Consider the following 14,178-nt stretch of genomic DNA (forward strand, 5'->3'; position numbering starts at 1 on the left):
CCGTGTCGCCCCTCCTCCCCCGGTGTCCAGGAGGGGGCGCTCAAGGCTGGCTGGCTGAAGAAACAGCGCAGCATCATGAAGAACTGGCAGCTCCGCTGGTTCGTGCTGCGCTCCGACCAGCTCTACTTCTACAAGGACGAGGAGGAGACCAAGCCACAGGTAACCCTGGCGACCACAACACAGGCCTGCCAACAACACTCTAGCAACTCTGACAAACTGGAGTAACATCCTCCTGGCATATATTTAAGTTTAGAGACCATCCAAAGAATAGGGGAGACATGGCTTTATACTCCCCTTGGGTTTTGTTCAAAGGTACAGGAGTCAATTACTGCTATACTCTCAGTTTTCCACGCACACTGTCATTGTTCTGTCCATAATCGTGCTGTGTTCCATTATCATCTCCAAACATACAGTCCTGCGATGCCACACATACAATTTATTCCATCGATCTCCACATCCGGCCCCCTCGACTTGACTGACCAATGTTTTCTATGTGAACGGCATCATCAAAGCCCTGAACCGTGTCTCTATTCCAGGGCAACACCAACTGAACTGAAACATCTGACTGGCCTTTCTTAATCACAGTCTGTCAATACTTATCCCGCCAGCATTGATTTCCTCCATTCCTCACCACCCCCACCCCCCTCTTCCATCCCTCCTGGCCACCACCACACCCACCCTAACCATGTCCCACTGGGGAGACCGGAGATGAGCGCAAGAGTGTCAATCTGGCCTCTCTCGTCTCCTCTACCATCTAATCAATAGGAATGAGTGCATAGAGCTGTGTAGGCAAGTCTCAGAGCTGTTGGAGCTCCTGTCCAGATGAATGGAAGGGGAGACTTGGGAGGGGGGGGGGGTGTAATAGGGCGGAATTGGAATCGGAAAGTAGGCAATCTATGTCTATATTTCATCATGCAGGAAAACACCACTGAGGACTGGGATGGGGTTGAGTCTCAAATGAGAACTCTTAACCCATGAGAGAAGAATACATTTTGGTTGTATCTTCTGTCACGGTCCGAAACCGACCCACACACCACACAAAGGATTAGGTAGTTATAATGTATACTGTATACTAGTCAATATATACATAACAAGGAGCTACGATATTATTCTTTGTCCAAACCTGTCCAATCCTTTTAGATTTCGGTGGTTCTCAGTCTCTAGGGGGTGAAGGGACAGGGGGGGGGAAGGTGTAGAACCCAGCAGGGTGAAGGGACAGGGGGGAGGCTGTAGAACCCAGCAGGGTGAAGGGACAGGGGGAAGCTGTAGAACCCAGCAGGGTGAAGGGACAGGGGGAAGCTGTAGAACCCAGCAGGGTGAAGGGACAGGGGGAAGCTGTAGAACCCAGCAGGGTGACGTATTTCTATGTGTCGCCTGTCTTCTCTCATCTTTGGCCAGCAGTATTCATAGCACGCTGACTGTCCCCCTGGGAGGCTCTGCTGTGCGCCTCGTCCCTGGCCCTTCCCCGACGCGCTAGCCATTTGTTGCCATGGCGACTAATGTGGCTACAGCCTGGCCTCTGGTGAGGCCGTTTGGCAAGTTCCATCCTGTTTGATGACGGGTGCCAGCTTGTCATTGGCAGAACAACACTGGCATTTCCTCTCAGAGTAGAGTCTTGTTTGCTTGAATTCGATTCTTGTGTAAAATGGTCATTGATCTGCTACTGATTTAATCTGTGTACCTGTCTTTTCGTACTTCCAATAACATGAGTAAGTGAAAGGCATTAATAAAATAAGAAAGATGAACTCTCAATGTCTTTACATGAAGCACAGAATAAGAAGCTTTTCTGTTCTCCTCTCCCATCCCCTCTCCTCCTCTCCTCCTCTCCTCCTCTCTCCTCTCCCATCCCCTCTCTTCCTCTCTTCTCTCCTCTCCTCTCCCATCCCCTCTCCTCCTCTCCCATCCCCTCTCCTCCTCTCCTCCTCTCCTCCTGTCTCCTCTCCTCTCCCATCCCCTCTCCTCCTCTCCTCCTCTCTCCTCTCCTCTCCCATCCCTTCTCCTCCTCTCCTCCTCTCTCCTCTCCTCTCCCATCCCCTCTCCTCCTCTCCTCCTCTCTCCTCTCCTCTCCCATCCCCTCTCTTCCTCTCTTCTCTCCTCTCCTCTCCCATCCCCTCTCCTCCTCTCCTCCTCTCCTCTCCCATCCCCTCTCCTCCTCTCCTCCTCTCCTCTCCTCTCCTCTCCCATCCCCTCTCCTCCTCTCCTCCTCTCCCATCCCCTCTCCTCCTCTCCTCCTCTCCTCCTCTCCTCCTCTCCTCCTCTCCTCCTCTCCTCCTCTCCTCCTCTCCTCCTCTCCTCCTCTCTCCTCTCCTGTCCTATCCCCTCTCCTCCTCTCCTCCTCTCTCCTCTCCTCTCCCATCCCCTCTCCTCCTCTCCTCCTCTCTCCTCTCCTGTCCCATCCCCTCTCCTCCTCTCCTCCTCTCTCCTCTCTCCTCTCCCATCCCCTCTCCTCCTCTCCTCCTCTCCTCCTCTCTCCTCTCCCAGGGCTGTATACCTCTGCAGGGCTGCCAGGTAAACGAGCTCACGGCCAACCCAGATGAGCCAGGAAGGCACCTGTTTGAGATCGTACCAGGTGAGCAGTACTATCAGGACATGATGTTAGTAAACAATATTTTCTCAGTGGCTCTGCACTGCCCTCTAGATATTCAAAAGCTTCGAGAATATAGAAATGTATTAGTGGGTCAGCAGGGTGCGCTGCTGAGAACGTTAACATATTCTTACAGTAGGTTTGGTTATGAGATTATGAGTGTGTTTGACACATTTCCACATCCCAGCTGGAAATGCTTGAGATGGCTTGTTTCAAGCCAGATAATCTTAAATTTATCAAAGGTTCTTCTTAGAAGTTTTTTAAGACCTTACTCATGCAAATGAGATTCTAAATCAATGCCTCAGGTAACCTGGGGAAAGGATTTCTGCTTTTTTCTACTTTTAGAGAAAATATGCATTAATCCCAAGTTTTACAACTTCAAGAAACCAATAAACTCTCCCTGTCTCTTTTCTCAGAAGCTTGTCTGACACTTGTCTGCAAGGCATGATAGCTTAGCCTGGGGCTGATGTACTACAGAGAATCCCCTTATTCAGCTCTTCTTAGTATTACTTTAACATGATCAATTGTAAATGGTTAAATTGTCATTTTTTATTGTTCAGGCAGTCGTGGCTGGCTAGCATCGTTGACTAAGGACTGCATTTGTTTGTTGGTCAGTTTATCTCTGTTTATTGTAGCCTGCAGGCCTGTGTGTGTCTGTGTGATTTATTTATGGTGAGTAAATATGGCAGTGGAGTGTGATCCCCAATCAGCCCTAACTGAGAAAGTGGGCGTGGTCACATGCAGGCACACACACATGCGCACGCACACACTCAAACACACACACACCCCCTTAAGCAAGGAATCTCTAAACAGTGAGATTACAACTATTATAGCAGGCTTCTATATTAGGTGAATTGAAATTCAATCCATGTTGTGCTGTTTCCTGCACATCCCCCTCTGCTACTCCCCCTGTGCCCTCTCAGTCTCATGTTTACTAGATATTACATTCTCGGCTCCACAGGGAACAAGAGAGGGGTTCCCCCTTTCTTACACTCCTAATCAGCTTAAATGAAAGCTCAGTCTCTACAATTCTCAGTTTGGAAATAAACAGCGACAGAGGGGTTGGATGACAGCACTGATCCACAACGCTTTTCACTCGGAAAATAACAAAAACATTTGCGTCAACAAATACTGCTAGTGAAAATAGCTCCTATATACCATGTGATGCCTGGACAGTGGTGTTAGCCTGGACAGTTGTCTAAATCGCACATGAATTTCAATGGGTCCAATTATACGGCGGATGTGCGACACTACACTGTATGGCTGAGAGTGTGATGTGCTTTTGCAGGAGATATATTATATCCTACGATCCCTTCAGAGCGGTGTATGTGGATCTTCTGCAGGGGCAAGGGGTAGGCTACTTTGGATTCAGTTTCCTAAGATCAGGCAACACAATGATTTTTCTTTTCTTCTTCAAACACTTAAGGTGGGAATACAGTACCCATCGTTTAGTGAAGAATACTCTCTCCAAGCAATTAACCTACACACATTAAAGGTCAATGTTTCTTCCTGATACCTTTCTCAAGACCATTCTCTTCACACGAGGTCATCCACACAGGGCTAGAAGTCCCATGATCTCCTAGGTTGTGATGTGACCACCACCCACCCCCCCCACCCCCCCTCCACCCCCCCTCCCCACACCCCAGCCAGTGTGTGTGCGTGTGCTTAGAGCTGCTCTTTTGTTCTGTTATGGTCCCACATCAGTCTATCAAAGGAAGGTTTTGCTTCAGGATTTCCCTGTAAGTCATTTCATTGTGCATGTGTGTGTGTTTGTGTGTGTGTGTGTGTTATTTGGTGTGGAAGCTCAAAGGTCCTTGTCCTGTCTAAGGACATAAAGGACAGGCAGTGGCTTAACTGAGGCATGAATCTGCTTAACTCCATTTTGGCCCAGAACAAAATTTGGCAGGAGTCAGGAAATTCCTTATCCACTCATTTCCTAAAATACATTGCCATTGACAGACATCTTTTTCAGCTTCTGCATTCAAATGAGAGCGTTGGGTTCTTTTATTCAAGGGCATATAAATGAGATTTTATTTTAGTTTGTGAATATACCTTCTCAAGGTCAGATATAATGCTCCTCTGTCCTCCTGCATGCCTGCATTGTAAACTATGAAAGCAGTGAACCACAGCATAGCCAATCTGAAAATCCAGTGCTTGAAGTTGAAAAGAGGCTGGGACTGTAGCCTATCAGAGCAAAGGAAACATGAAATAATCTTTGCTTTTTAAAATGTTCTGTACTTAAAGGACCTAACCAAGGCTAAGCTGTCTTTTGTGTAGGCTTTAAACTATTAAGCTATCTGGGAAACAACAGTTAGAAATGGGGTGCTGCATACACACACACAAACACACGCACACACACAGATGCCTGTGTAAACGTGACCACTTCAGCTAATTCATTCATTATTGTAGAGTACTTATTTAGCCAGCACACACATGAGTAGCTGCTCTCTCTCTCTCTCTCTCTCTCTCTCTCTCTCTCTCTCTCTCACTCTCTCTCTCTCTCTCTCTCTCTCTCTCTCTCTCTCTCTCTCTCTCTCTCTCTCTCTCTCTCTCTCTCTCTCTCTCTCTCTCTCTCTCTGTCTCTGTCTCTCTCTCTCTCTCTCTCTCTTTCTCATCTCATCTGATTTCTTTAAAATGCAAGTTCACTGCTTACTTTATAAGGCATTATAAAATATTCCCATAGAACAACGTCTCTTTGTATCACCCCACATCAGTGAACAGAAACTTAAGCAGACACTGAGAATTGTAGCAGCATAGGAGATACCCTGTCTGGATAGAGGAATCATTTTATGGAGCTGTAGATTGGGTTTATTGGAAAGGCCATTGTGTCTACGGTAGCTGCTATGTACGTCTCTTTTTCTTCCCACACATCCCTCACGCTTCTTGTCTAGTCTCTTAGTGACTAGCGAACTGCATAAGGCCAGCATACACATCATACAGTGGACATGCACTGTAAATCTGTCAACAGGGGTCCCATTTAAGTCCAGCAAGTCCTAACAAATGACATGGATACGGTATCACTGTGTTGATCTGTCAAGACTGAGTGATAGACAAATTGGTAAAAAAAAAATGAAAGAGCGAGCTGATCTATTCTGTGAGGTTTGCCCTGCAATTCTGATGTATTCAGTTCAATATTCCGGCCTGGGTGATTGACAGAGGCTTAATTATTGATTAGCACAGTCTATTTGTTTCCAGTGTGTGTGTTTGTGTGTGTGAGAGGGAGAGAGAGTGTGGAGAGGGGGTGTTTGGCAAGAATGGGAAGTACAGCCCATCTCCAAGTCACTCCTCACACAGCAAGGGGGAGAGAGAGAGAGAGAGAGAGAGAGAGAGAGAGAGAGAGAGAGAGAGAGAGAGAGAGAGAGAGAGAGAGAGAGAGAGAGAGAGAGAGAGAGAGAGAGAGAGAGAGAGAAAGAAAAAAAGAAAGAAAGAGACAGAGAGAGAAAAATCAGCTTTTTGGAGCTTACTCTTCTGGGATTTGCTTCTCTCTAGGGGAGCGGTGGAATAAGACCTGCTGCCCATGCTAGTGAATGAGAAACAGAACGTATGAATGAACAAGTAAAAGAAAAGAAAGAAGAAAGAAAGAAAGGGACTTGTTTTTCGGGTTTTGTTTAGTCTGGCATCGAGCATGCCTCTCTGGCACATCCTGCCCAGTACCCATACCTGTGTACGGATCTACTGTCTTCAGAGGGGCGGTGTGGGGTTAGTGTGCCCGGTTCATGACCCTGCTAGCCCAGCCCCAGCCCCAGCCCTGAACCCAGCCCTAACCCCGGGCCTCTGCCAGCTAGCCTAACTACGCCATGGGAAACATGGGGCTGGGTTGCTGCAAACCAGGGAGACTCCAGAAGGAACACTTGCAAGGTAACAGGCTTTTATCTGCTTGGTTGATTTGGATTGGAGGGTACAACTTTAAACATCATGACAGAGGGTTCAAGCCCTTACACAAGCCAGAAAGAAAATGATGGGTTCCGTGATAAATGCTCGATATGAGTTGATACTGTATATGTTTAAGCTATTGATTGTGACCAGTGGTCAAGCGAGGTGGAACCGGCTAAGAACAGATTGGTCTGAGTTGTATCCAAGGCTGTTGAGGTCCTTGGGAAGTGTGCATGTTGGGGCCAACAGTGGAGATGTAGGCCTGGCGTGTTGTGTCCACAAGGGGTGTATGTGATAGCAACACGCAGTTCATGAGTTTTAAGGGCTCAGACGGGGTCATCTGAAGATCGTTTATGTTGGAGATGATGGTGTGCACGTCAAAACACTGAAAGGGGCTGTAGCTTCTTAGATAGGTGTTCTTAGCTGTGAGGCAGTCACAAACCTAATTGAAGACAAGTCTAAAAGGATGTGTCCTGGATCAAACACATTTTAACACTCACTTCTTTAAGGAACAGTTTCCCAGTCTGAAGATACATATTATTGGCTTGTCTAGTAAGGGTTCAGAATGAAGTGGAGTGTTTCATACATTCCAGAGGTTTCCACATTCTACAGAATAACTCTCCACACATGTCAATTCCTCTAGAAACAGAGCTGATTATCATACACTGCACAAAGAGCAACCAGTTACTGTCTCAATTCCCAGCATGATCAATCACCAGATCAGTGCTATTTACCACATTAGTAACACACTGACCATTGTGACAATCCCACTTTCACAGCTCTCCCCACATGACCACATGACCACATGACCACGGCAATGGACCCAAAATAGGCTTTAATATCACCAGGGACAATCAACGTTTAAATAAAAACAATTAGTACAGTCTATTTTATATCCATGATATATTGGTTATATTCGTGTTTTTATAAAAAAGTGAGTTTATCCTGAAATACGCATGAGTTATCAGTGTAATACTTAACTGCAGGTGTCTATCTAACTGATCCCTCAGTCTTTGAGCTTGATCAGAAAGTTCACATCTGCCACTGATAAGGAGAAGCTTATTTCTGTGCATGAAAAAGTCTCATTCCTCCCTATTTAAAAGGTCCATTCCGTGGTCTCACTGGGTAGTCTGACATTTACGAAAACAGGGATACATTTACTTTCAGAACGACCTTCAAAACACACACACTGCCTGTCTACGGTGGGAAATGAATATAGAGCTCTGCAAAGTCAATATCAGTCTTCAGACAGCACCAGCTTGGGTTGTCTGAGTTTGAAGCATGTTTAAACCACAGCCTCGTCCTCTGTATCGTAATTGTCTGGAAATGAGATCTTTCTGTCTTTCTTCCTGCAGACCTCCAGACAGCCCGAGGCTGGTGTCTGAATGTCTGCTATTGCTTGATTGATCTGCTGTACTGGGTGTGTAGTAGGGGGGTAAGAGGGTAGTGTCTATGGTGTACCAGGCTCCTGTGTGTCTCTACTGCTAGATTATCTTCATCACTCTCTTGATGAGTCTCTCAGTCTCTCATTCCTCTGCACGGTTTTTAATTCTGGTTTTTAATTATTTCAGGACACACTTAAATTGCTGTCATTACAGAAAACGCAGTGTTTGTGACAGCCATTTGAATAAGCACGTTGAAAATATTCACAGGTAGACAATGTTTAGATGCAGATGTGCCTATCAGATGACTGGCCATCCACAATACTCTGTCTGTCTGGACAGACTACGTTGTTTTTTAAAGAAGGTGACGTGTAGGCAAATAACCAGAAAGACCAATACCACAACAAATTACTCCTCACTGTGTTGCACATTGATGACTGGATATACCATGACAATATCAAAAACCCCAGGTCATGAAAAACACATTTTGTTAACTTGATCACATTCAGCTTTCTCTATCAGTGTCCCAGTGCCCCAGGTATGGGGACTGAGCACAGACGACCCCGAGAGCAGTCACTGTGACTGGCCCAGTGTTTGTCACACTAGTGTGAGTTTGCTAAGCTTGGTGACAGTGGCACTTAGTTTGAAGGCACTACTGTTAATATTTGGTTTACCCCGCAGGGCTAAATGAGCCTGTGGGACATGACAAGGGAGAGAGTCCCGCATTCATTACTGAATAACGTGGTCAAGGGATATATCTATTCTACTGTCTTGCAGAGGGTTGTCAGTAAAATAGGACAGACTTTAAACTGTACTTAGGCCTTATCCTAGCAACCTGGGTTTGAATCCAGCCAGGGTCTTTTCCTGCATCTTTCTATCACTGTCCACTACATTTCCTGTCTCTTTGTAACTATCACTGTCCCAATAAAGCAGAAGTACCTTAAAATATATGTATATATATATTTTAAAAAAAGTGTTATTGATGGGCCTAATTTGAGTGAAACAACAGTACCATCTAGTGGTAAAATCTCACAAAAATATCCACCAAACTAAACTTTAGAACATGACATAACTGCACAAACCCATTTTAGAAATAAATACTTTTATTAAGAAACTAAAATGATTTAATACATTTCATTTCAACTTGCCCTACATTGTTTGGTCACAAGAAAAAAAAAGCTTTTGAGAGACCTCATCTATGCTCTTAAAGATCTGTGGAATTATAGGCCAAGTGACATCAGCCTTTCATTAACTCTCTTAACTCTCCTTCACCCTTTCTCTCTAAATGCTTCTGGTCCTGTTTCTCTCTCTTCTACTCTGCGTCTCTTCTCACCCTCCCTCTACTCTTTCTTACCAGGTGGTACAGGAGGAGAGAAGGACCGAGCAGGGGTCAGCCATGAAGCCTTCCTCCTCATGGCCAACTCCCAGACAGATATGGATGACTGGGTCAAAGCCATCCGCAGGGTCATCTGGGCGCCTTTCGGAGGAGGTGCATGTTAAATTGATTGTTTAATATAAACTGTTGGGTTTTTTAAACTAGATTACCGATCTGATGTGATGAAAAAACTGATCATAAAACATCCCGGCACTGTTGTGGCAATCAGAGATATACAGTACCCCCTTTCTCATTCTCTTATCTGTGCTTTGACACAATCACTACTGGGACCTATCTTGAACACAAACAGAGCAACTGTGCTTATAGAAACATTTGACAGGCCGACAGAGCGTGAGCTATGACCTAAATAGTCTAGCACCTTCCCCAGAGTGGCCCCAGAACCATAAGTCTTCACGTCATCTGCGGCCTGGTTGCAGGTATATAGTGTCCTCCCATGGCTACTGTACTTGTCCTGCATCCAGAAATATAACTGGGTTGGGCTGTGAACGGTGCAGGAGAAGCATGCTGGAGGTCCAGGTTTAATGTTACCAAGAGGACGTTATTAATAGGAGGATGATAGACTGTAGAGATAAATAACTTCTCTCTAGGTCTGACATCAGGGTTCTTTATACAGTATTAACCTCATATCATGTACAGTATCAGTGGTTGGCTAGGTGGCACATTATTGTGTTCCCTGGTTGGCACCTGCTGAAAGAGAGTAGAAAATGACGTTTGTTCTGCATGTGACCCAACTAAGATTTTATGGAGCAAAGTCTGTTTCATCTTGTTTTAGATTGTTAAACACTAAGTACACGGATTATTCTGACGCTGTCATATGGGGCTATATGTAGTCGTAAATTCATGTAGGCCTACTCTAGGCCTGTCTAGTAGGCTATAAGCCTAACTGAGGGTATCCCATCAATAAGTTACTGATTGAAAGCTGTCAAATGAATTAAAAGGAAAAAGCAATGAACACCTGTTATCCAACAACAGAACACTCACACAGAAACCTATCGCCTGCTGCACGAGAGGGTATTTAATTTCCATCGTCTCGAATTTACAAGGCCGCTGGAATGCTTTCGACTTCTCAACTCCTCATCAAGAATAGAACTGTCGCCAACTTATGGAACTGTCGTTAACGGAAGTACTCCAGACATAACCAGTGACCTATGTCTGCTATTTCCATTTTCATGTGCTGTCAGCTGGCGTTTTGACACTTAAGTGTGACGGTACTCCAGCATACCTGTCTCGCCCGTCCGCAAGTCTGTTTTCTGTTGCACTGGTACAGCTGTGACACTTAAATGTGTCATTACACGATAACGAGAGACACATGGTGTCGGATGTATGAACAGCATTGGATCGATTTACTACGCCCGTCTCTACTCGGGAAATGTGGATTTGGAATGTATGAAAAGAGTGCTCTGCAGCTCTGCGGCTCGTGCTCCGTGACGTACTACGACTATTGCGACTTGTCTTCGAGTTGCGACTGTTGTGCGGAAGCCGCAGGTGAGAATGAGACTAGAGTAGGCTGAACAGGTGGCTTGACAGCATTATCTTCTTCTCTAATTGATGCCTGACCGAGTTGCAGATGTTTGTCGATCTCGGGGAGAGGCAATTACTAGACTACTTTCAATTTGTGAAGTGAATGAATTGCTCTTCACGTTAAATATTCTAAACATGTTTGTGCCTGTGTGCAGGCATATTTGGACAGCGTCTCGAGGACACAGTGCAGTACGAAAAGAAGTTTGGACCACGTCTGGCCCCTCTCCTGGTGGAGCAGTGCGTGGACTTCATCAGAGAAAGAGGTCTGGATGAAGAAGGCTTATTTAGGATGCCAGGGCAAGCCAACCTGGTAAAAGAGCTACAAGAATCATTTGACTGTGGAGACAAGCCTCTTTTCGACAGGTAAATACGATCTATTTGCTCCCTTTATATAATACAGAATATTTGAAAGGTACCTTCTAGTTAAACTGCTTCCCCCTGTAGTTAAATGGCTGAGCTGTGCACTGTAGGAAGCACGTGAAGGTGAAAACATTTTTGGTTCCCTGTGCAGTAACACAGATGTCCACACGGTGGCGTCTCTGCTGAAGCTTTACCTGCGCGAATTGCCTGAGCCAGTGGTTCCTTTCGCCAAATATGAAGACTTCCTCTCCTGTGCCCAGCTACTTGCCAAAGACGAGGAGGAAGTAAGATCTGTTTGTGTGTGTGTGTGCATGCGAGTATGTGTTGCTGTAGTTCATCTTGTCATTCGTTCATTCAGGGTGTACAGGAGCTGGGAAAACAAGTCAGCACATTACCTCTGGCCAACTATAATCTCCTGAAGTACATATGCAAGTAGGTCCAGATACAAAACATACACAACTGTGCACAACACACACAGGCCTGGAAAAACCTTATATTGTACCTTTTTGTTCTAGGTTCCTTGATGAGGTCCAGTCACATGCGAGTGAGAACAAGATGGGTGTTCAGAACCTGGCCACAGTATTTGGACCAAACATCCTCAGGCCTAAGATGGAGGACCCAGTGGCTATTATGGAGGGTATAAATATTCACACATTTACTTCATGTAATTACTGGACCTTCTGTTGAAGTTATGAGAGTTGTGATATCTTGAGGTGAGATATTTAGATGCCAAATCAAAGTTTTGTATTAGAGTCCAGGTATAATTAGAAACCTCTCAGTTTATTTTATCGTTTGGGAAGCTAGTGGTCATAATCCTCTCTCTCAACCTCTCTCTCTGTTTGTCTCCTTGCCAGGCACCTCTTTAGTCCAGCATCTGATGACCATCCTGATCAGAGATCACAAGCGTCTGTACTCAGGTAGGGACCAGGAGGGTCCTGAGCTGGACGTCACCCTCCCTGGGCAGCAGCTCCAGCACCGCAGCCTTGGGGCCTGGATCTCCGAGGAGGATCTCCACAGCTGCCCCACCTCCCACCCGGACCAGGACCTTCACAGCAGCAGTGCCTCCTCCCTGGACGCCAAACTCTGTGCTGCCATCACCCCCAGTCCCAACCCCAACCCTACCCCTAGACTGGGAAAGGGTGAGACGTTGGTCAGCCCCAGCAAGCAAGCTAAGACCCTGCCCTCCTGGAAGTATTCTTTCAAAGGATCGTCGGCACCTCGGACCCAGGCTCAGGCCAAGCAGATCGTTGGAGGAGGAAGCGCCGCGGCCGACGGCAGCAGCGTGACGTCCGGCGGTGGAGGGGGGAACTGGTTGATGAACGGGTTGTCGTCTCTGAGGGGACACCGGCGCACCTCGTCAGGGGAACGCGCCCGCGACCGGGATTCCACCGGCTCCTCTCAAAGGCTGTCCACCTACGACAACGTCACGTCCTCCTCGAGCATGGGGAGCGTGCCCAGCGTGGCCAGCACGCCCTGGTCTACGTCCTCCTGCGAGATCTCCGTTCCAGACTCAGGAGGCAGTGAGTCCGCCGGGCAGCATTGTGGAGGGGGCGGAGAGAAGGAAGACTGGCAGGAGCTAGGCTCCCCTCACGGCCAGAGAGAAAGGGACAGGGGGGAAGGAGGCGGGAGAGGGGAGGTGGGGGCGGACAGGGGCTCGGAGGACAGCTGCGAGGCGATGGAGCTCTGTGTGAGCAGCGCCGGGTGCAGCGACAACGGGAACAGCATGGCCGCCGTGCCGACCATCGTGATGTCAGAGGACGGAGATGGGGACGGGGGTTCCAGGGCTTTGAGCTGCCTGGTGGAGGGACTTCAGGAAGAGCTGAGCAAACAGAAGACCGCTTACGAGAGCCGCATCAAAAAGTACGTCCCACCAAGATGACACAACAGAAGAGAAATACCCAGCATATAAACAGAGAGTATCATTGCTTCCCTTTCCTCACAAAGTTGAAATGTCTATATGTGTGTGTGTGTGCTCCCCCTGCAGGCTGGAGGACTCCAGCATGGCTCTGTGTGCCCAGATGGAGCGTCTGGAGCAGGAAATGGAGCAGGAGAGAAAGAAGCAGCGAATGCTGGAGATCAAGCTGCGCAACTCGGAGAGAGCACGCCAGGACGCCGAGAACCGCAACCGCCTCCTGGAGAAGGAGATGGAGGACTTCTTCTCCACCCTGGGGGACCTGGCACTCGGGGCAAGGACTAGCGACATTTGAGAGGGAACTGACGACATTTGAGTGATAACTCTGATATCTTTGAATTTATGCTTGAGGGTAAAAATGAAGAAGGCTACTTCAGCAGCAAAGGACTAGAGGCATATTACTGCATCACGTTTTAATCAGCGCTCGTGTTGGAATAAAAAAAGTGATGCTGATAGTGACGAGGACTAGTGATAAAAGAAAAGGCCCCATGGTTACCCCTTCATGATGCCTCTGAACCATTGATGGAATTGGAATGAAACTAGTAACAAAGATGTATGCTGGCCAGTAACTCAATCAGGTCCATGACTGTTTTAAAGTATTGGTCAGTCCTTCATTGTACCCTGACAGGGTTTGTATACCAGTACTCGGACTCTGAGATCTGAAGTTGTGTTTTTTTAAGCTGTAGGAGGCTTGAGCTGTCGATTACTTTGTGTTGGTAGGTCAGCACTGGCCTTTTCTAAAACACTGCCATTGCTTTAAATGGGACTCAGTGATGAGGTCTCTGGGCTCAATAAATGGACTTTGTAAATGAGAGGATGCAGGAGAGGGTCAAGCATGGAATCTCTACCACAACCAGTTAGGACGGGCACTGTGAAACTATGGTATCTGGTTTGCTACTGTCCACGCTAATATCTATAACATTTAAAGCAACTGTAAAGTAAAATATGAGGGTTTAAACAACTGACATAATGAATAAGCCGTGCCTACAATACAATTCAATAAGCGTTAAGGCTATAAAGTGTATGCCATGTTGTCCATACATCATCTGTCTGTTATCATTAAAAGTCGTTTGCTGGCCCTAAAGTAGGCCTGCAGTACACTGTGCGTACAAGACACATTGATACCAAAGTCTGTGCTTGGGACCAGAAC

General features: G+C 46.7%; 1 protein-coding gene across 1 annotated transcript; it reads left to right on the forward strand.

Annotated features, from left to right (window-relative positions):
• The first annotated feature begins 6,381 nt into the window (after positions 1-6,381).
• arhgap22b (Rho GTPase activating protein 22b) lies at positions 6,382-13,842 on the forward strand. Its single transcript, XM_084670447.1, has 8 exons — positions 6,382-6,442; positions 9,197-9,328; positions 10,912-11,119; positions 11,268-11,400; positions 11,475-11,548; positions 11,632-11,753; positions 11,971-12,976; positions 13,101-13,842. The coding sequence occupies exons 1-8, from the start codon at positions 6,382-6,384 to the stop codon at positions 13,321-13,323; spliced, it is 1,959 nt and encodes a 652-aa protein (XP_084526573.1). The 3' UTR covers positions 13,324-13,842.
• The last annotated feature ends 336 nt before the right edge of the window (positions 13,843-14,178 follow it).

This window comes from Hypomesus nipponensis, chromosome 13 (genome assembly GCF_054491055.1).
Source record: "Hypomesus nipponensis isolate SF chromosome 13, ASM5449105v1, whole genome shotgun sequence".
Lineage (NCBI taxonomy): Eukaryota > Metazoa > Chordata > Actinopteri > Osmeriformes > Osmeridae > Hypomesus > Hypomesus nipponensis.

Coding starts and splice junctions, on each gene's coding strand:
- arhgap22b (XM_084670447.1), top strand. CDS start 6,382: ATGGGAAACATGGGGCTGGGTTGCTGCAAACCAGGGAGACTCCAGAAG. Junction 6,443..9,196: donor CCAGAAGGAACACTTGCAAG/GTAACAGGCTTT, acceptor CTTTCTTACCAG/GTGGTACAGGAGGAGAGAAG. Junction 11,401..11,474: donor TTGCCAAAGACGAGGAGGAA/GTAAGATCTGTT, acceptor TCGTTCATTCAG/GGTGTACAGGAGCTGGGAAA.